We start from the raw sequence: 24,728 nt of genomic DNA, 5'->3' as shown, positions 1-24,728 counted from the left end.
GAGAGAAAGATCTTCTACCCGCTGGTTTACTCCCCAAGTGGCCACAACAGCCAGAGCTGAGCCGATCCAAAGCCAGGAGCCAGGAACTTCTTCCAGATCTCACACGTGGGTGCAGGGTCCCAAGGCTTTAGGCTTTCCACTGCTTTTCCAGGCCGTAAGCAGGGAGCTGGATGGGAAGTGGAGCTGGGACACGAACCAGCGTCCATATGGGATCCCAGCGCATGCAAGGTGAGAACTTTAGCCACTAGGCTACTGCACCAGGGCCCCCTCAGATTCTTTTTTTTTTTTTTTTTTTTTTTTTTTTTATTTAATTTTGACAATCCTTACAAATTTAATTGGGGTAAAAAAGGGTCAAGGTCTAAAGGGGGATATAGAGGAAGAAGCCCCACCCAATCTCCCGCCCACCCCAAGTCCCGGGAGTGGGGTGCGATTCGAGATACTCGATCAAGTGGTTCCAATAGTTCACTATCCATGGGTCGTTGCCAGTCTCGCCACCCCAATCATGATGTGGTCATTGAAGAGTTCGTTGATTGACACAGTCCCGTCTAGGGTCTCCATTTGCCCAGTCTCTGCTGCCATCAGATGGCTGAGGTTGTTGCTTGATTTGTCCTGTCTTTCCCTGGTTAGGACTCCGAGTCCGGTGTCTCGAATGGGAAGATCCTCGAAGAAATTTTGAGGTATTCCCAGTCCAGATTCCTGCTGTTTTAGTAGCATAGGGTCCGTCACAGTCCACTGCCCCGGACAGCTGGCGGCTGCAGTTGCTGGGCCGGTTCTGTCTCCACCCGTGTCTTCTTACAGTCCAGCCTGGTTCCACCCTGGACGCATTTGTCCCTCGCATGAACTAGTAGGAGTTGCAGCCCAGTCAGGGCGGCCCACAGTAGCCTCAACCAGGCCCACCTCCTACCCTGGCTTGCCAGTATATATGGCATACTAGCCCAGTCTGTCCCCGGTACCCTTCTGTTGCTACAACTAAGCCCAACAACCCTCACCAACTCTGGTTGTAGCTTACTCCAATGGGATTGGTCAGCCTAGCCTGGTTATCACCCAATCTGGTCCCCATGAGGTGCACAGGCGCTGTGTCCCTGCCTGGTCTAGTCTACCCCCCACCCAGCTCCCGCTCCTCAGTGTAACTTGCTGTTCAGCTACTTAATTGGTCTTGACTTGTTATTGACCTATGTATCATAGCTATTAACAGTGCTGTTTTACTATATGTGTATATACCATATATTTGAAAAAAATGTTAAATATATATTTTTTAATATTTTAGGTATAAAAGTAATTCAGGGATGCCCGCATCCTTACTGCCCAATTTCAGAAATAAGACTCTGCCTGTACTACTACAGACTTGGGTGGGTCTTGCCCAGTTCTAGTTTTATTCCTTTTTTACCAGAACAAGTGCTGTCTTGAATTCTTTCATGCAAGTGCAGGGTCCCAAGGCTTTGGACCACCCTCTGCTGATTTCCCAGGCCACAAGCAGGGAACTAGGTGGGAAATGGAGCTTCTGGGACATGAACCAGCTCCCATATGGGATGCTGTGCTTGAAGGTGGAAAATTAGCCAGTTGAGCCATCATTCTGGGTCTTGTTTCTCTTTCTTGTAAGGATGCTTGTCTTTGGATTTTAGACCATTTGGGCAGTTCAGAATGATCTCATCTTATAGTTCTCGATGTCATTACATCTGCAAAGACCATTTTTTTTCCCCAAGTAGCACTCCAGTCACAGGTTCCAGGGGTTAGTCTGTGGGTGTGTATTTCGGGGACCACCATTCAACCTCGGTCAGTAGCTTTGATGTCATCTTGAATAGCCTGGCTCCTCAGCCTGTGTTTCTAACTGCTCTCTCCTCCCTGGCTCACCAGGCTGGAACGCTCGAGCTCCCAGGCTTTCTCCTGGGCAGAGCTCATAGAGCATGGATGTCCTCGTGGTCCCAGCAGGTCTGAGCCATCTGTCAAGCTTTCAGAAGCTGGCATCCTCCTCTGTCGCTGCTCTACCCTCTCAGCCCTCTGCCATTTCTCCCATCACCCTTTGGGCTTAGAGATTCTCAGTCCTTAATGTGTTCGGGCAGTGAGGCTACAGGGCTGTAAGGATACATGCTGAGGGAGATGAAGAGCCAGAGCGCAGTGCGTGCTCGTGATGGAAGGCACGCTGCAGCTGGAAGGGAACCTCGGTTCATAATCTACTAGCCTGGCCTTTATTTGCTGTCGCTCACTGTCTTGGCCCCAACAGCAATCTTCCCAATTAAAATCCGCTCAGTGTACTTTTTGTCCCTGAATAATACAACCCCAAAGCTTTTGCCTGTTACAGCAAGATTTGTTCATAGACTCCTTGTCGATCCAGGAGACATATGTCTAATTAGAAAATAACTTCACTTAAATCTACAAATAATCTGTTGTTGGATGGTGGCAGGACATACGAAGGCAAGGTGGTTTGGGAACAGGGGTGCTGCTCTTGTCCCCTCACCCACAGTCTGTCTCTGAGTCTCTTTTCGTCTCCGGTTTTCTGCTTCTGGGCACGATTTCAGCCCCCATAGTCTGGGATGAAGAGGAGTGTCTGTGTTGAGCCAAGTCACAGGGCACGCCATCCATGTCACCATCCTGCAGCCACTTCTGCAGGTGTTACTTACTGAATACCTAACACATGCCATGCAGGAGGTGGGAGCTGGGGCTGCAATGAACTATTCTTTTTTCTTTTGATTTTTAAAATTATTTAGAGGAGGCTGCTGGCACTGGGTGGAGCTGGTGATGCCTGGGTTGCCGGTATCCCATGTGGGTGCTGGTTTGAGTCCTTGCCGCTCTACTTCTGATCCAGCGTGGACAGAGAGTGGATGTGATGCAAGCTGGAGGCAGAGGATGGTAAAGCCAGGATGCCAGGGGATGTGGAGTCAAGAACCTGAGGAAGTGGAACGGTATACACAGAATCCCTCAGCTCTTGCTCCATTGTCCTACAAGATTTCACTCACGTATCCTCAGAAGCAAAATGAAGCATTTCAAGAGAGCTGCTGAGCTAATTCCCTATGCCTGCATAACAGGTTACTAGAGACCTACTTAGTGGTTCCAGGGAACGCACACCTATTGTGTTGACAGTTTTGGGGGTTGCCGGGGAGAAACTGAGGTGTCAGCAGGGCTGCCTTCTTCTGGGGGCTGCAGGGAAGGAGTCACTGCCTTTCCCAACTTCTTGAGGCTGCCTGCATCCCTTGGCTCATGGCCTGTTTTGTCCATTTTCAAGCCAGCTGCATCTGGCTCAGTCGCCTGGTTTTCGTCTCTCAGGTTCTTATCTGCCTCTTTTATCTACTTCCTCTGAGCTCACCTTGGTTAACTTGATAATCTCCCTCTCTCACGGTCATCTGTTTGGCAACCTTGGTTTCTCCCAAGGATGTGGACATCTGCTGGGACACAGTTATTTATTTATTTATTTAAATTTTTATTGGAAAGTCAAATGTACAGAGAGCAAGAGAGATAGAGAGGATGCTCTCCTCTCTGATGATTCAATCCCCAAGTGGGAGCTGAGCTGATCCAAAGCCAGGAGCTTCTTCCGGGTCTCCCATGTGGGTGCAGGGTCCCAAGGCTATGGGCCGTCCTCAACTGCTTTCCCAGGCCACAAGCAGGGAGCTGGATGGGAAGCAGGGCTGTCGGGATTAGAACCAGCATCCATATGAGATCCTGGTGTGTGAAAGACGAGGACTTTAGCTGCTAGACTGCTGCATCTGGTCCTAGGGTCACAGTTTTGACTCCTGCAGGGACTGGAGAGCAAGAAAGCATGGATTGGGACCCTTCCGCATGTAGGGTTGGGTCATAGGCCCATGCAACTGGCCCTAGCAAGCTGAAAGTGCCCTCCTAAAAGCCCTGAGGTGACAGTGAGCTTAGGTTGTTTAAGGCCCTGAGAGAGGGTCAGTGTGTTGGTTGAATAGAGTGAATGACAGACAACGTGATGCAAAGTAAGACAGGAGGATTTAGGACAGGTTTCAGAACCTAAAAGGACCTCCTGGGCCACAACGAAGGGTTGGCAATAACAGGCTGGGATCTTCTGTAACATGTAAAAAAATATGTTTCTATTTTCATTTGATTTTATTGAGAGCGAGTGAGAGCAAGCAAGCGAACGAGAGAGACTTGTGTCTTCTGGTACACTCCCCAAATGGCTGCAGCAGCTGGGTCTGGAGCAGACTGAAGCCCAGAACTTGGAATTCAGTCCAGGCCTCCTGTGTGGGTGGCAGGGGCCCAAGCACTTGAACCATTACCTTTGCCTTCCAGGTTGTGCACTACCAGGAAGCTGGAATCCACTCTGGCACTGGGACTCGAAGCCAGACAGTGCGATATGGGCTGTGGATTCCTTGGGTAGCATCTTTACTGCTGTGCTGAATGTTGGTCTCTGCTATAGGATCTTAAAAAAATTCTCTGTATGAAAAGAATTTCAAATATTATTAAAAATTAGAATAATGTGATGAACAGTTGGTTTACTGGGTACCTAAGCTAAAATATTTCTTTAAATTTAAACTAAAAAGTTTTGTTAGCACATAATCATACATATTTATGGGGTGCTATGTGAAGCATTTTATACATTGTGCAATGATCAAATGATTAGCATAGTGGCTGGTACTGTGGATAGCATGTAAGGCCATCACTCTGGTGCTGGCAGCTCATGGGCACTGGTTCGAGTCCCAGCTGCTCCATTTCCAATCCAACTCTTTGCTGATGTGTGAAAGCAGTGGAAGATGGCCTGAGAGCGTAGGTCCTGACAGCTTAGTGTGAGGTTCGCAGCTGCTAACTTCAGGCTGGCCTTGCTTTAGTCATATTGAACATTTGAACCAGCACGTGGAAGCTCTCTTTCTCTCTCTAAATCTGTTTTCAATGAATCAATCTTTAAAAATGATTAAAGTATCCATTGTCTTGAACATTTATCTTTTTTGTTTTTGGTAATTAAAACCCTTTTCCTAGCTCTTTAAAATTTTTTTTTGTTTTTGAAAGAAGGAGAGCACAGAGAGAGGCAGATGAAGGTGGATGGAGAAAGAGGAGAGAGAGTGTGTGTGTGAGAGCCAGAGAGGGAGGAAGAGATCTTCCATCCTGTGGCTCACTCCTTGGTGCCAGAACAGAAACTGGGATCTCCTGTGGGGGTGGTGTGGGCCCAGGTACTTGACCCATTTGCTGCTGCCTGCAAAGGTGCACGGTGAGCACATTGGAACAGGATCTGAGCTTGGACTCAAACCCTGTGCTCCAAGATGGGATTGTAATCTGAGAGCTGGATGCCTGCCTCCCTCTCAGGCCCCCAGATACTTAGATGTCTGTGCTCCATTGTTAACCTGTCACCCTGCCCTGAATGGAGCACAAGGTCTTGTTCTTGCTTTCTCGCCATAGCAAGCTTTTCACTCACTCATGTGTTGCTGCAGAATACTAAATTCTAGATCCTGCAGCATTCTGCTGGTCACTTCACTATGCATGGCTGAACACTGACAACATTCTAAGTAGTGATCACAGCTAGGGGAATTAGCCATCCTTCACTTCATGCGCTTCCTACGAGTGTCCAGTTCCCATCCTAGCCATACCTGCTGATCTTCACACCATGCCTGAGTTTTGGACCCATTCCAGCTCGCTTTCTGAGCTGAGAGTGAGGCCTCCTTTCATGTCCCTGTTAGAGTTTTACTTTGTGTTCCCTCCTACCAGCCCCCAAGAGCTCAAGGCTGTGGTCAAATAAACAAGACTGGCATCTCATATCCAGGCCCGCAGCCCGAATATGCGTGATGGGGCAGAGCAGGCCAGCCGGCTGCCTGGGTCTGTTGCTCCGTTCTTACAGCCTCACTTGTTTTTCTTGTCTGTAATTGCTATTCCAGAAATGCCCTTACTCCTCCAGCCACAGAGCAACTGTTGAGAACAAATTAATTATGCATCTTCTCAGCATGTGTGATGAAGGGGTGGGTGGAGGGAGGGATTCACTTCTGCTTTGCTGGCAACTGGATTCCCAAGTGGATGTGTTCCAGACCCTGGAGTGCATGTCCTGGGCTCCTGTGGACGTTTGAGTTTGTCTGTGTGGGCAGACTTGCTCACTGGCAGGTGGAGTCACAGTCGCCATTTGTAATATTAATTCTTCACTCTGTGCTGTGTGTTGAAGGCTTGCGCAGTCACACTGGCTCATTTTTGGGGCAGGATGCTGGAACAACTTTACTTGCATAACACCTGTTTTTTTTTTTTGAAGATTTATTTATTTATTTATTTACTTATTTATTGGAGAGGCAGATATACAGAGAGAAGGAGAGACAGAGAGGAAGATCCTCCATCCTCTGGTTCACTCCCCAAGCGGCTGCAACATCCGGAGCTGAGTTGATCTGAAGCCAGGAGTGAGGAGCCACGAGCTTCCTCTAGGTCTCCCATGTGGGTGCAGAGTCTCAAGTCCTTGGGCTGTCTTTGACTGCTTTTCCAGGCTACAAGCGGGGAGCTGGATGGGAAGTAGAGTAGCTGGTATTAGAACCAGTGCTCATATGGCATCCTGGCGCATGCAAGGTGAGGACTTTAGCTACGAGGCTATTATGCCAGGCCTGTTTAACACCTCTTGAAATCGTTGTCGATGTGCATGATTACAACATTAGAAAGTAATTCTTTTGGCCTGAACTTTTACTAAAATGCAAGTGTCTTTAGCAGCTGTATAGCATGTTGTATTTATTAAATCTTCTCAGCCACTCATAATCTCATAATTGCCTTTCCCAAATACCTGCTCTCGGAACTTTCCTGTTTGGGACTTACTTCAGAGCAACATCTGAATTTGAATCCTTTTTTTTTTTTTTTTTTAATCTTGCATTTTAGTTTTTATTCTCATGTTGCTATAATAAATGATGCATTGATTTAGATTTCTAAAAAGTTTTTAAAGGATACATTTTCTTACTAAAGAAAAAACATGTGAATGTAAGACCAATATTATTTTACAATGTGAGCAGATACATTTTATCCTTTAATTATCTCTAGATCCCAATATCTTGGAAACCATATGTTATATGATTATATTTAAATAGATCCACACTTAACAAAAAATTTAATTTTCTAGTATAATTTGAAGCAGTTTCTTGAGCTTTGTCCAGTTCCATAGACCTCTGCCCTGGGTCAGTTGTCAGGGCTGGGGAAAGGCAGTTAAAGCAACTCCTGCCAAGGTGATGATGACTCATCGTGGTGCCCTATGCATCACCTCTAGGCAGTGGTTTCCCTTCTGCTGGGACCTTCTGAAAGTAGTGTCTCCATGCAAAGGAGCCAGTCCCCATGAGTTCATTATGCCAGGGCCTTAATCCTCAGATCTTCCGTCTGCTGCTCTCTCCTAGAGGCACTGGGCATGAGGATGCTCAGAGGGCCAAGCCAAGAGCAGATCCAGTCTGAATAACTCAGATTGGGTACTGGGCAGCGTGGGGTTCACTGGGGGTAGGAGGAAGTGGGGCCTGCCTGTGGAGTGCGAGGTTATGGCATGACGTCCGTTGTGCAGAGGGAGGCCTGGGCTGGAGACACTATGGAATGCTTGGCGTTGGGCTACAGTTAGGATGTTATTCTTAGAGGCAGAAGACAGCTCAGAAACAGGTGAGCTCTGGGGAGGCCAAGCCATTTCATTCACTGACTGTGTAGTTGATTGGCTAAGTGCAGGATGGAAGCCAAGCAGGCCTTCCCTGAGCTCAGTGGGCATGAATTGTGGTTGATTAGAGGTGTCTGATGTGTGCTGTGGGCATAGTGGTGCAGGAGAGTTATGTGTGCCACACACTTGCTCTTCCTGATGCTGCTCACTTTTTTTTTTCTTTTTACAAATGAGCCTGGTGAGTGCAAGGAGGCTGAAGCAATTCGTTGGGGGTTGCTGAAATGGGGGTTCTAATAGGCAGAATTGGTGGGGAAGTAACAGTCCCTCCATATCCACAGGAGTGTGTCCCAAAGCCTTTAGTGGATGTCTGAAACAGGCTAGCACCCAACCTTGTCGCTTTTCTGCATAAACATACTTATGATGCAGTTTTACTTACACGTTAGGCACACTGAGAGATTATCATCAACTGATATAAAATCATATAATAGAATGTATTAAAAGCCATATAAATGTTCTCTCAAAATAATGTACTGTAGCTCTTAGCAGTTGGGTGTATAGTTTTTTTTTCTTCTTCTTTCTTTATGGAGTTGAGAACTTTCACCTTTCCACTGATAGGAAGGCATTGGCAACCTATCTTTGGTTTCCCTGGATAGCCAGCATTACGACGCCTGCATTTGGGACTGTTACTGAGTAGGATAAGGGGTCCTGGGTACACCTCCTGGGGCACTGAGACAGCTGCTGAGTGACTGACAGCTGGGTAATGTGTACAGCTGGAAGGAGACCCTGGCCAGAGAAGATTCCTGCTGGGTGGAAGGGAGCAGGACAAATGGAGACTTCATCATTGCACCCCAGTTTAAAACACAGAAATTGTGTCTTCACAGAAATTGGTAGACTGAAGGGAGCCAAAGCACAGAAAGCAAAGCTGGAGATGGAGAATCACTGTGCTTAATCTAGTAGCTCAGTTAACACACTGTCGGCTTGTGGCATCGCCCCCCCCCCCCAACCGGCACGTTACCCTCCTGTGCTCATCCCATCTGCAGGATTCCTTGGAGCTCCCTCCCAGAGACACCTGCTCCTCCTTCCCTGTGGGACGCTCCACAGTCTGCTGGGTTTAAAGTGTTCCTGGAGTCTTAATTGCTGATGAAAGGTGTCTCAATGCCAGATGTTCCTGGTGCTGGCTCAGCAAGTGCCTGTGTGTTGGGGGAAGCTTTTGCTGTCCTGCCTCACACTTGAGACGTTGGTTTTGATTTGGGATGTGTGATGGCTATGGTTTCCCCACAGGCCAGCTGTCAGATGACGCCTCTGCTGGCCATTCTCTCTGGTCACTCCTGTGACTAGAGCATCATCAGTCTCTCATCCCAGACCATCCCTGTTTCCCTAAGCCATTGTTCTTTCTACCCTCCCCAAACCTGGTTTGCACATCGGGCATCAGTGCCCAGCTGGTGTTGCTCCTCTCCGCTCACACCAGCTGCTGCTGTGGACCTGGAAAGCAAGGCCTGGTCACAGCCCAGATGTAAAAGCTGGGCTGTGCTTTCTCTTTAAGTCTGGCAGGGCAGGGCCCTCATGAAGGACTTCCTTGGAAGAGCATAACAAAAAACCTTGGAAACCAAGAGGAGTCCAGGCTCATTCCAGAAGCCTGGGCTGGAGTGATGGGGCCTTGAACTGACTCCCCCAGGGTGTCTAACTTGCTCCCATATCATCTAAGGTAGTCGTGGGAAGGACACGCGGGGTGTGGCTCATCCGTGACTCCTTGTCCTCACTGTATGTAGGATAAAAGCCTTTCCTCTCTGCATCCTCAGACACAGGATGGGGTCTGGCTCTCTGAGCTCTGCGGGGAGGAGACCTTCCCATGAGAGGATGGCAGTGTCCATGATGGAGGAGTGCTCTGTGTGTGGCCCTGGGTTCCAGCCTCCTCTGGTTGCAGCCTGCCTGGATCAGTGCTTGCTGCTCTGTTTGTCCTTCTGTGCCGCTGGACAGAGCTGAGGGGATGGTCACAGCACAGAACTGCCACACGGCTGGGTTGAGGCGGGCAGGAGGTAGGGTTCTTGGCTGTGTCTGGGTTCCCAGAACCTGTCCCAGTGAGTCAGCAAATCACGCCCAGGACTCGAACCAGTGCCCATATGAAGTGCCCGTGTTGAAATTGGGGGCTTTAACCTACTGTGCCATGGCATCAGCCTCCATAAAATACATTTTAAAATTATATGGCTTATTGTATATATGTCAAAATGGTGCAACAAAGCTGTTAAAGCAATAGACAGTGTGTAGTTTACCATCCATTGAAAAAAAGTAGAAATCTGTGAGTCCAAGCTGGTATAAGTGAATACAAGATTAAATAAAAAATTTGATGAAGGGCTATTTATAATATTTGCAAATGTCTATCCGTAAAATGTTTCATTGTGAAGGGTGAAAAGTAACTTTAAGTAGCTGGAAAAATAGCTATCTTAATGAAGTTCTCAAAATAAATATCACCATTAGGGTGATAAATAAAAATTGCTTACCACCTTATAGGCTATAATGAGAATAGTCTTAACATGCATTTGCTCCCAAAAGCACTGATATTCCAAGACTAGACTGAGGCCAGAACCAGGAATGGAGAACTCATTCCCAGTCTCTCATGCGCGTGACAGGGGCCCACCTGTGTGAGTCGGCGCTTGCCGCCTCGCAGAGTCTAAGCTGGTGAGGGTGTGGAATTGATTACTAGAAGCAGGGACCAGATCCAGGCGCTCTGTGTGGGATGTGAGTGCCTTAGCCGCTAGGCCACCTGCCACTCTGGCACTTTTAAGTTTATTGAGACTGGCTTCATGTCCCGGAGTGTGGTCCCTTGGTAAATGTTCCGTCTGTATTTGCATTCTGCTATGATTGGAAAAGTATCCTGTAGACACTTGCTAGATCAATTTGGTTGATGATATTGTTCAGATCTTATTTTCTAAAGAGATTTTTTGAAGGGTAGAGAGATAATTTGAAAGATAGGGTGAACAGAGGGAGACACACACGCATATACACACACAGGGAGGGAGGGAGGGAGGGAGAATGAGAGAGCGAGATCATCCATCGTCTGGTTCACTCCGAGATGCTGTAACAGCTGGGCCTGGCCTGGGCCATGCTGAAACCAGGAGCCTGGAACTCCATCCGAGGCTCCCATGTGGGTGCAAGAGTCCATGAACTTAGGCCATTTTCTGTTGCTTTCCCAGGTGTGTTGCAGGGGCTGGATCAGAAGTAGAGCAACTGAGACTTGAACCCATGCCCAATGCTGACGTTACAGGTGCCTCAGTGCTGGCTCTTGTTCCAGTCCTTTATATCCTTACTCCTCTTCTGCCTATTAATTCTATCGCTGACAGACAGGTGTTGAAATCTGTGACTGTAACTATGGATGTTTCTGTTTCTTTTGCAGGTCCATCCATTTTTGCTTAGTGTGTTTTGAAGTTCTGTTGTTTGGTACATAAGTGATGAGGGTTTATATGTCTTCTGAAGGACTGACCTGTTTATCATTATGAAGTGACCTTGTTAATATTCGTTCCTCTGAAATCAATTTAGTCTGGTAGCAGAATGGCTATTCCTGCTCTGTTTTGATTAGTGTTGGCATGATGTATGTTTTCCCGTCTTTTTAGGGCATTTATGGTAGGCAGTGTATACTCGGATCTTTCTTTTTTTATCCACTTGATAACCCCTGACTTAAAGCAGTTTTTATTCCTTTTTCATTTTATTTGAAAGACGCGCGCACGCGCGCACACTCACACACACACACACACACACACACACACACACAGTTTTTCCATTCACTGATTTATTCTCCAATGCTCGCACCAGCTGGAGCTGGGGCATACTTAATGTAGGTCTCCAACTAAGTGGCAGGGAACCAGTTATGTCGTGATCACTGCCTGCCAGGAATTGCCTTAAAACAGGAAGCTGGAACTGGGATAATGGAGTTGTGTTTGGCACCCAAGTACTACAATATAAAACACAGGTGTCTCACCCAGTGTCTCAAGTGCTGCACCAAATAATCTCCCCAAACTTCAATTTTTTTATTCAGGGAGTTTATGTGATTTGCATTTGGTGGGATTATTGCAATTGTTAGGTTTATATCTCTTATCTAGCTCCATGTTTTTGTCTGCCCTATTTTCTTTATTTCTTGCTTCTTTTTTTTTTTTTAGGTTGAGTATTTCCTCCTTTCTTCGTTACCCCCTCCCTCCTTCCCTCACTTCCTTCTATTTAAAGATTTATGTACTTGAAAAAAAGATTTATGTATTTGATGAAAGAGTTACAAAGAGACACATAGAGAAGTAGGTATCCCAGCTGCTGGTGCACTCCCCTGATGGCCGCAACAGCCAGCGCTGAGCCAGGCTCAAGCCGGTAGCCTGGAGTTCTGTCTGGCTCGCCCATGTGGGTTGCAGGGATCCAAGCATTTTGGCCATCTTCAGCTTTTCCCAGGTGTGTTAGCAAGGAGCTGTGTCAGAAGTGAAGTAGTCATGCCCTGAACTGGCACCCGTATGGAATGCCAGCATTGGCCGTGCTAGGTTAGCCAGCTGCCCCGCAACACTGGCCTCAGGGTTGAGTATTTGTCATGGTCCTGTTTATTTCTGTGGTTGGTTAATGAGTTATAATTCTTCATATTATTTCAAGGATTGATTTAGCTTATTCTGCACACCTTTTTTTTTAAAAAGAGTTATTTATTTTTAATAGAAATTCAGATTTACAGAGAGAAGGAGAAACAGAAAGATCTTCTCTTCACTGGTTCACTCCCCAAGTGGCCACAATGGCTGGATCTGAGCTGATCTGAAGCCAGGAGCCTTTTCTGGGTCTCCTGTGTGGATGCGAGGTCCCAAGTCCCATGGCCTAGGGCCATCCTTGATTGTTTTCTTAGACCACAAGTAGGGAGCTGGATGGGAAGCAGGCCCGTGAACCAGCGCCCATATGGAATCCCAGGCGTGCAAGGTGAGGACTTTAGCCACTAGGCTACGTGCTGGGCACCCCAAAAACATTTTTGTACAAACACTTTTGGAATTGTGTAAATGAGGAGTCTTCATAAAATTTATGGAAAATACGTAAAATGAAAAAAAAAAAAAAACCTATGCATGGGTTTCAAACTTTTAATTGTGTTTTCCAGAGATTGCTTTGAGTCCTCTGAGATGGGTATGTCTCTTTCCTCTGCCTGTCAGCCTCCCTGAATCCCCGTATCAGATCGTGACGAGCTCTGATCAGAGACACTGTGAAGTTCTGCAGAGTTTAGGCTCAGGTCCCTCACGCCCAGGGCATTAAGCCCCAGGTGACCATTGGTTGCTTGCGCCTTCACTGCATCCAGCCAAATCGATAACTAATCAGCACCGAGTTGGTCTGGTTTGCTACTCGCTGCCCCTGTGCTATGTCCATAAGCCAAGCTGGCTAATGTCGGTGCTTTTAATTAATATGAGACCGGTTAAAACTCATCACAGCAAGGTTATTGGTAATGAGATCACCATGAGGCAAGTTACTGTGCTGGCAGGGGAACGAGGTTGTGGCGTGGGGCAGGGAGACTGTGTCAGCTGTTGCCATTCTGTTTCGGTTGAGAGTGGAAACGGGGAACCTATCACCACTGATGAGCCCCATACCCCGTGTAGCCAGTGGCTTGGTGAAGGCCAGCCAGGGTCCCTGTGAGCACGTGGCATCTGGCATTGAGAGCCCCTTGGGGAAGAAGGCTTAGAATCAGTGTGCTAAGACTCCTGATGCTGTGGTGTTTTGCCTTTCTCCTGCACTGGGGCTTTGCAATTTCGATGACAGAGCATGACATTAGCTGTTGTTTCTGTCCGTTAGGCTGTGGTCCAGACTGTTGAACTCAATCAAGTAGAGGCAGCGGCTGGGCCTGGAGGGTGGTCGCTGTTGTGAATTTCATTGTCTAGCAAGATGGATTGTTTTATCTGTCTCGTTCATTTATCGAATGCTGACTGTATGCTGGACCCTGCTAGGCTCGCTCTTTTGTTTTTTTAATTGTTTATTTTAAAGGTAAAGAGAGAAAGAGAGACAGAGAGAGAGAAATTGAGATTCATTCCATAAATCCTCAGGCAGGAGCTAGGAATTCAATTCAGGTCTCCCATTTGGGTGATGAGGACCCAAGGGCTTGGGCCATCACCTGCTACCTCCCAGGGGCTCATTAGCATGAGAGCTCAGTGGAGCAGGGACTTAGGTACAGGATGCTGGTGTCCTGCACCTCCTCCCCTGCTCATTTTTATATGTTATTTAATTATCACAACTTTACTTATAATTATTATCCCTCTTTTATTGATGAAGACATTGAGGTTCCAAAATTAACTTGCCCAAGATTTTATGAAAAGTAAACAGCAAAACAGGATTTGAACATAGATCTTTCTAATTCTAAAGCTGATGTTATTAACTTTTACGTTATAGGACTCTTTCTGGGTCTTCCACATGGGTGTAGCAGTTCAAGGCTTTGGACCATCTTCCACTGCTTTCCCAAGTCATAAGCAGGGAAAGTGAATTGGAAGTGGAACAGCTGGGACATGAACTGACTCCCATATTGGATGCCAGTGCTGCAGGCAGAGGGTTAGCTTGCTTTGCCCCTGAATCAGACTGCCTGCTGCACTTCTGATCCATCTCCCTGCTGATGGTCTGGGAAGGAGATGGAGGACGACCCAAGGGTTTGGGTTCCTGCACCCATGTGGAAGAACAGAGGGAGTTCCTGGCTCCTGGCTTCGGACTGGCCAAGCTCTGTCCATCTGGGGAGTGAACTAGTGGATGGCGACAGGGTCTGACTCCAGTGTCCTAAAGCAGGAAGGAAGGGAGGATCCAGAGCCTTGAGACGATGTGTTCATCCCTGCCCGGGAGCCAAGTCTGCCCTGCATGTGGGAGTGCCCAGACTGCCTAGGCCCCTGCCTGCAGCTGTGGCTCTCTCTTTGCTGGGTGGGTGGCTCTCTGGGGTCTCTCCAGAAGTCGAGGGCAAACACTGGATCCTAGTATATCCCCCAGTGACAATGCAGTGGCCGATGTCACAGAGTAGGGGGAGTGTCTTCCCTGCCTCTTCTAGTCCTCTGCTTGCATCGGGTGAACCCTGGGCAGGCTGTGTCCGGGGGCTCTGTGTGCCTCTGTGGCCAAGTAGGTCACTGGGTATAAGGCGCGTCCTCACTGGGGAGTGTCCTGCAGGGTTGGGGCTCTGATCGCCCAGGGCCTTGATTCCTGGAGGGGGACGCTTCCCCTGTCATCGATGGTGTATTTTCTCCTCTGTTGGTTCGGCGTTGGAGCCGTTGATTTGAGTTGCCACATGTGGTTCACCTGGCATCCCTGTGTTCTTGTCATGGACTGGGGAGGTACCTGGCCCCTCCGCTGACCAGCTTTTCATCTCTGCCACTTTCTCAGCACCTGCCCAGCGCTACATGACCTTCTGCTGTCTGCTCTTGGCCCACTTGCTCCCCTGTTTCTGCTGCTTGTGGGAATCTTCCTCTCCCCCAAACCGCTGCACGCATCCGGGGCTTTCTGTCTCTTCATTAGAATTCATTTTCTTCTCATCGTACCCTCCTGCCAGGGGAAAGAGACCCTCAGTGGCCTTGCTTGGATGAGGTAGCCGTGGCAGAGCTGGAGGACTCTGCCCAGAGGGGTGGGGGATTTTGTGTGCAGGGGGTTCCCCAAGAATGCCTGGCGTGTAAGCCAGAAGTGGATGGGTCCCCAGGACTCCAGGGCTCCTGCTAGAGCTGCGATCTGGGGCCTCTGCTGTGCTGGGACAGGGTGAATGTAGAGTGCAGCGCCCTCTTAGTTCCTTTTTTAAAAATTTATCTGTTTTTTATTGTAAAGTCAGCTATACACAGAGGAGGAGAGACAGAGAGGAAGATCTATCATTCGCAATAGCCGGAACTGAGCCGATCCAAAGCCAGGAGCCAGGAACTTTGTCTAGGTCTCCCACATGGGTGCAGGGTCCCAAGGCTTTTGGGCCGTCCTCTATTGCCTTCCCGGGCCACAAGCAGGGAGCTGGATGGGAAGTGGAACCTCCGGGATTAGAACCAGTGCCCATATGGGATCCTGGTGTGTTCAAGGTGAGGACTTTAGCTGCTAGGCTACCGTGCTGGGCCCTCTTAATTTCTTTCTTTCTTTTTTTTTTTTAAGATTCATTTATTTATTGGAAAGTCAGAGATACAGAGAGGAGGAGAGACAGAGAGGAAGATCTTCTGTCTGATGATTCACTCCCCAAATGACCACAACGGCTGATGCTATGCCGATCCAAAGCCAGGAGCCAGGAACTTTGTCTAGGTCTCCCACATGGGTGCAGGGTCTCAAAGCTTTGGGCCGTCCTCGACTGCTTTCCCAGGCCACAAGCAGGGAGCTGGATGGAAAGTGGAGCTGCCGGGATTAGAACTGGTGCCCATATGGGATCCTGGCGCGTTCAAGGTGAGGACTTTAGCCGCTAGGCCACGTCGCAGGCCCCCTCTTAATTTCTTAAGTGACAATTTCCTGTGTGGTTCGCTTGGTAGCTAATGATGTAGGATATCTGAGTGCGTTTTCCCTCTCTGTTGTCAATTGTTACTTAACTCCTCACATGGATTTATTACCCCAATATGCACGGATTGCATCCGCCATCCTCCTTAGCACTGAGGGGAGTGTGGGTTCAGCGTGGATGCTCGCACTCCTGGTTGAGCGCAGGCCTGGGGCTGGGATCCCTGGTCCCCTGTGTGTGCTCCTAGTGGCAGTACCTGCACGTGGCTGGGACAGACACTGGCAGTGCACAGCCTGGGGACAGGATGGGGAGCCTCAGAAGGGAAATTGGGCCCCACCAGCCACCAGACCAATTTCCACTTGTCTACTCCATGGGCTCCATAAAAGTACTCCTGTGGTGTGGAGGACACCTTTCTTGGTGGCATAGCAGGTAAAGCTGCAGTGTGTCATGTTGCCAACCACTGTGTGGGTGCTGGTTTCTGTCCTGGCTGCCCCACTTCCCATCCAGCTCCCTGCTAATGGCCTGGGAAAAGCAGCAAGAGATGGCTCAAATGTTTGGATTCCTGCTACTCATGTGGAAGACCTGGAAGAAGTTCCTGGCTCCTGAGTTTGACCTGGCTCTGTCCTGGTTATTGCTGCAATTTGAGGAGTGAACCAAACAATAGAATATCTCTCTGTCTTTCCCTCTCTGTAACTCTGACTTTCAAATAATAATAATAACAATTAAAAAGTCTTTCACAATAAAACTAAGTTGAACTAAACAGGAGACTCAAGCTACCATTTGCTATGTTCAGAGCCATAGATTTGGAGTCTTTTCTAGAACTTGCTTTGGCATTTATTAACTGCTTTTTTTTTATTTTTAAGTTTTTTTTATTGTTGGAAAGGCAGTTTTATGGAGAAGGAGAGACAGAGAGATCTTGCATCCACTGATTCACTCTCCAAATAGCCAAAATAGCTGAGCTGATCTGAAACCAGGAACCAGGAGCTTCTTCTGGGTCTCCCATGTGGGTGCAGGGTCCCAAGGCTTTGGGTTGTCCTTGACTGCTTTCCCAGGCCACAATCAGGAAGCTAGATGGGAAGTGGAGCAGCCTGGACATGAGCCTATACTCATATGAGATGCTGGTGCTTGAAGGTAGAGGATTAGTCAGTTGAGCTATCCGGGCCGGCTCCTAGCTGAGTCTCCCATGTTTGATTGTACCAACACTGGCCTTCCTGAGCAGCAGCGAGGATTAAAAGATATCCTGTGTGTGTTGTATAAATTATAGTGATCCAGATAAAGTGTTGTTCGTGTGGTGGCAAATACATTAGCTTAGCATATCCTTCAACAAGGCAGCAGTAGATTGGCTTTGGTTAAGAGGCTTTGCACACTCATTTAAGTGGAGCGGGACTTAGCTAAGGTTGTGTGGATGGAGAGGAGATGAGAAGCCGGGCTGGGCTGTCTGGGTTGCAGCAGGCTGAAGGGAGAGCACTGGGGTGAAGGTGGGGGGAGGTGGTGTGTGTGGGGGGGAGTGTGTGAGTGTGTGTGTATGCGTGTGCATACCTGTACATACCTGGACAATAGGGAAGAAAACAAGGTCCAGGGAACATTCTCTGTTCACACTTCTCTCCTCTCTCCTCCCCCATCTTTTTGCAGGTGCACCTGCGCTCTGCCAGGCGTCTCTGTGAGCTCTGCTGCGCCAACCGGGGCACCTTTATCAAGGTGGGCCAGCACCTGGGGGCTCTGGACTACTTGCTGCCAGAGGAGTACACCAGCACGCTGAAGGTGCTGCACAGCCAGGCCCCGCAGAGCAGCATGCAAGAGGTCCGCCAGGTCATCCGTGAGGACCTGGGCAAGGAGGTACCTGCCTCGGCCGGAGGGAAGGCTAGAGGGGGACTGTGCCAGCTGGGTTCAGGACACTGGGCGTCTATAACCAACGTGGACCCAATCTCACAGCCACTGTCAGGGTTGTAAGGTCCCAGAGGTTTGGAAGGAAAACTGGTGATCTTGAGTAGTGAATGCAGTTGAATCATGTGAAATTCCCATATATATTAAGGTTTATTTGATTTGTGTTTGAACAGAAGAGTTACAGAGAGAGAAGGAGAGACAAAGACTGAGCTTTTGCATCTGTTGGCTCACTCCCCAAGTGGCTGCAGAAGCCAGAGCTGAGCCAATCCGAAGCTGAGAGCTAGGAGATTCCTCTGGGTCACTCACATGGGTGGGAGGGCCCGAGGACTTGGGCCATCTTCCACTGCTTTCCCAGGCCATAAGCAGGAAGCTGGATTGGAAGTGATACAGCTGGGACTCGAACCGGTTCCCATATTGGATATCGGTAGCACAGGTGAAAACAGCCTACTATGCCACCACACCAACCCCTATCTTTAGCTGTTTTTGAACCATAGTGCTGATAATAGCTATCACTTATTGAAGGTTTATTGCCTGTTGACTGCTGTACTGGGTCCCATGTGCTGTCTTATTTAATTCTTAACATTTGTGTGATTAGCCCCCATTTTGTAGATGAAGGGTGGATGCAGGCTAGGGCATTAAGGTCAAGTGTCCATGGGCAGTGTGGGGCTGTTGGTCACCTTGCTGATGCATTGGCTTCTGGACATCCCTGTGGACAGTCACCTAGCCTTCCCCAGTAGGATGGTGCTCATCTTACCTGCTTGTGGCCTGTTCCACTGTCAGTCACCTCTAAGTGTTCCTCTGCAGGTCTGTGAGGATGGAGACCCGATGGTTCTCTTATCCGTCACAGTGAGGTATACAGCAGGTGCTCATGGTTTGTGTAACGAACCACTGAGTGCATACTTGAAGGGGTGTGGTCTTGGGAAAGACCGATGGTTCCATCCTTCCTGATTTGTAGGAAGCTGGCCCTGAGTCTGGATCCTTTCACATTGACCTGGTTCAGGTGCCCAGCCTCCTGCCCAGTGGGGATACTCCCTGCTCAGCGTCAGCCTGGCTTGGAGGAGGCCCCCATAGACCGACTTTCCTGGGGTCAAGATCACACAGGAGGTGACAGGGGGCCCTCTGGGACTCCCTTGCCCCTGAGAAGCATTTTCTCTGATGGAAGTGAGAATGCCTGAAGGATAAGCTGGTTTTGGGCTGGCGCCAGGGAGCAGGCCACAGGCTGGGAGCCCAGTGAGGCTGACGTGCAGGGACCCCAGGCAGGGCGGTCGCGACTGGCTTTGAGAATGGCTTTGCTTCTCGCCAGGGTTGTTGGCCTCTTGCTGTCAACAGCATGAGATCCACCCCTAAATTAAAGCTAAATAAATCACGATAATAACAGTGCAAGGTGCATCACTTGCTGGCATGTGGCAGCACCGTGGAGGTGGGTGCCAGGGAAAGGAGGGGTGCAGGGGCTTCACATGGGGAGGCCTCTGGGGAGCCAGGCAGAGTAAGAGCAGGTGGGCAGCTCCCACCCATGCCTGAGCCTTTAGCCACCTTCCTGGATGTAGTCCTCAGCATGCCGGCCCTTCCATGATCCTCCCATCCCTGTCAAGGTCAAAGTCGGTCAAGGTGCTGGGTGGGGGGGGACTCAGAAAGACACACACACACACACACATATACACACACACACAGAGCCTCTCTCCCAACCATGCCCTCCCCCTTCCCACCTCCTCTCCCCTGGGAGGAGCATTTGTTCCCTGGTGACATACTTTGCTGTGTGGGTGGAGGGAGGGGAGAGGGCTGTGTGGGAAGTGGATAGGTGAGTGCGGGGCTGTGAGGGCGGAGGGAAGGCACTCAGTTGGCCCGGCCCTACGCCTTCAGTCCCCTCCCATGGCTCTCCTGGGGCGTAGCTGTCACCCCCAGGATGATGGTTGAGCTGGGCTGTGTACTGTTGGGCTCTCCGCCACGCAGGGTCCCATTCCTTCTCTGTTGTCGGCCACGGGGTTTATTGCAAGCATGCCCCTTCTCCAGTGCGGGTCCTGGGCGGGATCTGAGGTACTGAGGAGGGTGCCTGAGGGCTCTGCAGCCTCCCACCGCACAGAGGGCTCCTTCTGGCCCCAGCTGGCTGTTTCTGGATCCCTCTCATGGCCCCTTTCCCTACATAGAGGCCGTGGACAATCGCTGCCATCCTCAGCCTAGGCAGGCCCCGAACCATGTCCCTTGCCCCGGGGTGGGGATGAGACGGAAGCTGCAGTGCTCCTGGACCTCACCACTGACCTTTGGTTCTGCATCAGTGCCAACCCCTGGGCGACAGCTGGCCCTATCTGTGTGGAGGTGAGAGCTGGGAGGGGCACCAGCGTTGCCGAGGCAGTGGGCTGCAGTCCCCCAGTGAAGGGAGGGGCGGCAACGGCAGCAACGTGAGCCTGACCGCAGACCAGCCGCTGTTTCCAAACCAGCCGCTGTTTCCTGTGCACCAGGGCTTCTGTTTAGCTGAAGTCCATGTGCAAAGCAGGTGTGTGTGTGTGTGTGTGTGTGTGTGTGTGTGTGTGTGTGTGTGTGTGTGTGTGTGTGTGTGTGTGTGTGTGTGTGCGTGCGCACGCAACTCAGATACTCCTCCACCCAGCATGATCAGGAAGACATGTATTTTTTATTTTGAATGCTAGGCTATGTCCCGAAGGTCCAGCTCTGAGGAGCAGACAGGAGCCCATGTTCCAAAAGAGAAGGTCATTCTTTGGCGTCAGGAGTGCCCCCCCAATCCACACTGTATAAACTGCCTTAGGGATGGTCATAGGGGTGGTGCCAGAGGGGTGGTCGGTTCAGGTGCACCGCAGACCTTAGCCAGTAGGTGGCGCCTGAGCTCGCAAGTCTGGGAGGGGCATGAGATTTAGGCTTGGTTAATGTCATGCAAGGTTCCCAGGCTGATGTCTCTATATCCCAAATGGAGCAGGCTCTGGCCTAACCCAGGAGGCGGTTGACCACCGGTTGTTCATGATAGCTCCCTACAGTTCCAGTGCCTTCCTCATCTAGGTCATGTGTCCTTAAGGTACCCTGCAGGCTCTGTGGCTCAATGCTTTGCCTGGTATTCAGTGAAAAAGTCAGAATACTGGGCCCTGAGGGCCAACAAGGATGGCTACAACCTCATTTTGGGTTCCATGGTCTGGGGTCATCATCAGGGCTATTCCTGGCTATGTGAGTGGCCCACGGGTTTCCAGGAGAGAAAGGCATTCTGTCTGGGCAGGTGGAGGTGATCTGAAGCCGGTGGCATCTGCACAGGCGCTCAGAGGTGGAGGTCGGGGGAGGCATTGACCACTGTAGCGAGACGGGTTCCGCCAAGGTGCAGGGCTGGTTGAGCTGGAAGTCAGGAGAGCGCGCAGTGAAGTTTGTTCCCTGCAAAGTGGCTTTCAGGGAGGCGCGTGATGGAGCCGGGGTTGTACCACTGGGACCGGGGCCACATCTGGAAGGACCTGCCATGTTCTTCCCAGGAAGTGAGTCTAAGGGAGGAGAGGACTCAGAAAGGGTTCCAGGCAGAGGAAGGCTGAGTAGGGGCAGATGTCGCTGGTGGGCAGGCAGGGCACTGTGGCCTCGCCCAGCAGCCTTAGTTTCCCTATAATGCAGGAGGTGCAGGTGGGGATGGCTGAGCAAAGTGGGAAGATTGGGGAAGGCTTAATGGTGGGACTTAGGATGTGACAGGATTGTCACCTGCCCTGGGATAGTTTCCTGTGGTGATGCCTGGGGCGGTGGCGATGCCTGAGTAGGCAATGCCTGGGGTGGTGGCGATGCCCAAGTAGGGGATGCTTGTTTTTGTATAAATTTTTTAATTGATGCATTCTGTGTAACTCTTTTGAAGACCTCTCGCCCCTGTATGTGTTTGTGTGGATTGTGTATGAGTGTGCACGTACACCCGTCTCCCTGTCCCCACAGGGACCACACGTTGGTACCTCATTCTGCTCTCACAGGGCGCTCCAGCTTCATGCTGAGCTGTGGGGATGCGTGGGAGCCAAGCTGCCTGTTGGTTTCTTTGCTTTGTGACCTTGGGCTGTTGGCTTTTCTTTTGCCCTTGGTTTCCTCACCTGTAAATGGGGCAGTGACGGAACCTGTGCTGCATAGACTTGCTGTGGGATGTAGTGAGTGTGAAGCGGGCCGAGTCTTTGCACTTCAGTAGTTAGTTCTGAATTAAGCTGGATGCTTTGGATGTGCTGAGAGCCTGGGGAATGGGTCTGTCCCCTGGTTTCCTGGTGCCTGACCCCTCCCTTCTTGTCCCCCTGCCCAGCAGTGCCCAGTTTGCTCTTCCTTCCCACTGCTGCTGCCCACAGTGCACCCAGCACCTGGGCCGTGCCTCAGGGGCTGCTGGTGACCCTGGGCTGGCTGCTGCGATTTCCTGAGGTTTTTGGCAGCACCTCCTGTGGGCCAGTGACTGACTTTTGTTCTCAAGCCTCCCCTTGGGTCCCCCTGCCCCACCCCAGAGTGGAGAGATGGAGGTTGAGCTCTGGCTGCTATTGAGGAGGGACCATGGCTACCCAAGATCAAGCAGATGGTGTTGTCCTATCCTGGGAGACCCTGGTACTGTGCTCAGCTCTGTTGCCAGAGTCCTCATGGAATCAGGTGGGTTGCATGGGGGTGAACATGCACTGGGGGGTTACGGTCAGGGAGGTGGATGGGACCAACAAGGCCAGGGGCACCCTTCTGTTTGAGGGTGTTTGTACCTGCCGGCCTGCAGCTGGCAGAAGGCTTCCTCCTTGCACTGGCCATGGCCTCCTGCTTTCCTGGTCTTGCTGCCTTCTTCAGGTGCTGATCTAACTTCTCCACCCTTTCATCTCACGTGCACCTGCTCCGTGCCGGGTTCGGTGCCCATCCCTGTTGCTCCCATTTTCCTCTTCTGGCAGAGCCAGACCAAGGTCAGTAAGCCCTCTGCTACCCTGAGGCCACTTGAGTGGGCTGCAGCCACCTTAAGAGTGTGACCTGGCTGTGGAATTCGCGCCTGCCCCGGGCGTGACCTTCCTGCTTTCTTTGTCTCCCTAGATTGTGTCGGAGACGGCCACTGAGTGGGTGTGCTGGGAAAGAAACAGAAAGATCTGGTGGGCATGAAGCTGTGTCACGGAGAGGTCTGCTGAGGTGGGCGTTGGTGCTGGGAGAGAGATTCTCCCCTATACCCCCTTCTCCTTTTGGCCTTCCCAGCAGCTCGCAATAAAAAATGCATTTATATGGAAAAACATAATGAAGAATAAGAAAACATTTTTCCCCCAATAACACCAAACATCAAAAGGAGATTTTTATCAATTATGAGAGAGAGATTTCGGCCATAAAATGGTAATTTAACGAGTGGGAGATGGATGGTTTGAAGCATTAGCGTCAGCCGGGAAGGATGGCCTGCCATTAGTCACTGCTGGGAGAGGTGAGGCAGTGGCTGGGTGGCTGCCTGGGCTAACCCTTCCTCCTGATATTCACCTGGTCTCCATTTGCCCTGCACTTGCCGCCTGGGAGGCCTCTGCCCAAGGGGCTGCTGTTCTCAACTCAGGGAGGCCACCTGTATGTTACTGCAGAACTACTGGATAAGTCATACACAGAAGAGTCACTACTTCTCTGCAGCCTCGGGGTTCCCCTGTGCTTCCCAAGGCTCCTCTGCACGTCCCACGGCTGCTCTGTGCTTCCCAAGGCTCTGCCCCAGCCCCTCGGTCTCCTCTGCCAGTCTCGGGTGCACCACCAGCTTCCCACTCTTCCTCATTTCCCTTTGCATGCTGGTCCACGAAGTTCCAGGGCTTGCCATCTCCCTCTCCACCTGTGTGCTTGCTGCCTGGCAGGTGCAGGCCTATGGAAGGTTTCCCACAGGTCATCACCCAGTGAGTTCTGTTAGGTTCTTATCACCTTGCTTACTTATTTTTAATTTAAAAACATACCTAGTTTTTAATCGATTCAATATAGTTTCTTAAATACAGTGTAAGAGTATGAACTTCTGGGGCCTATGCTGTGGCATCATAGGCTAAGCTTTCCCCTGTGGTGCCAGCATCTCATGGGCATCAGTTTGAGTTCTGGATGCACCACTTCCCATTTGGCTTCTTGTTTGTGGCCTCAGAAAGCAGTAGAGGATGTCACCTTGCACCCACATGAGTGATCTGGAAGAAGCTTCTGTCTTCAGATCAGTTCAGCTCTGGCTATTGTAGCCATTTGGATTAGTCAATGGAAAACCTCTCTCTCTCTGTCCTTTCTGTGATTCTGTCTTTCTTCCCTTCCTTTTCCTTCCCTTCCATCCTCTCCCCTCTTTTCCCTTCCCTTTCCTCCCTTCCCCTGACGCCCTTCTCTCTCTTTTTAAAAAAGATTTATTTTTATTGGAAAGTCAGATTTTTACAGAGAGAAGGAGAGACAGAAAGAGCTTCTATCTGCTGCTTCACTCCCCAAGTGGGTGCAATGATTGGAGCTGAATCCATATGAAGCCAGGAGCCAGGAGCTTCTTTTGAGTTTCCCACACTGGTTCAGGATCCCAAGGCTTTGGGCCATCCTCTACTGCCTTCCCAGGTCATAAGCAGGGAGTTGGATGAGAAATGGAGGATTTTGGATGTGAAGTGGTGCCCATATGGGATCCCGGCACATGCAAGGTGTGGATTTAACACTAGGTTATTGCTCTGGGCCGTCCCTTCCCTTTTCTTTCCTTATTTATTTAGTAGGCTCTGGGCTCCACAGTAGTGCTGTGGCTTGGCCGTGACCCCTTGGTGGTCCTCTCATTCATTGTGGTGCTTGGCTCATCTCCTCAGGGTGTAGTTCTCCTTCTGCTTCTCCTGGCTTTTACTCCGGTCACCACCCAGGGCTGCACACAGACACTGCTGAAGTGATGGTTGTTATGTGAATGGAGGCCCATGTGGTGCTGGACTTCACAGCTGAGCCCCTGTGCTGCTGTGGAGTCTGGACTCTACTTGGTGGCTGGTTTGG

General features: G+C 50.1%; 1 protein-coding gene across 1 annotated transcript in view; it reads left to right on the top strand.

The window, feature by feature from the left end:
- Positions 1–24,728, top strand: part of ADCK1 (aarF domain containing kinase 1) — a 97,556-nt gene that overhangs the window by 14,401 nt on the left and 58,427 nt on the right. Inside the window, exon 4 of the mRNA XM_040975227.1 lies at positions 17,577–17,780. Coding sequence (XP_040831161.1) covers positions 17,577–17,780 — 204 coding nt within the window. The remainder of the gene's footprint in view (positions 1–17,576; positions 17,781–24,728) is intronic.

The sequence above is a fragment of the Ochotona curzoniae genome, unplaced genomic scaffold, assembly GCF_017591425.1.
Source record: "Ochotona curzoniae isolate NIBS_2020 unplaced genomic scaffold, NIBS_Ocur_1.0 contig_2688, whole genome shotgun sequence".
Lineage (NCBI taxonomy): Eukaryota > Metazoa > Chordata > Mammalia > Lagomorpha > Ochotonidae > Ochotona > Ochotona curzoniae.
This window is presented reverse-complemented; position numbering and strand designations above follow the sequence as displayed.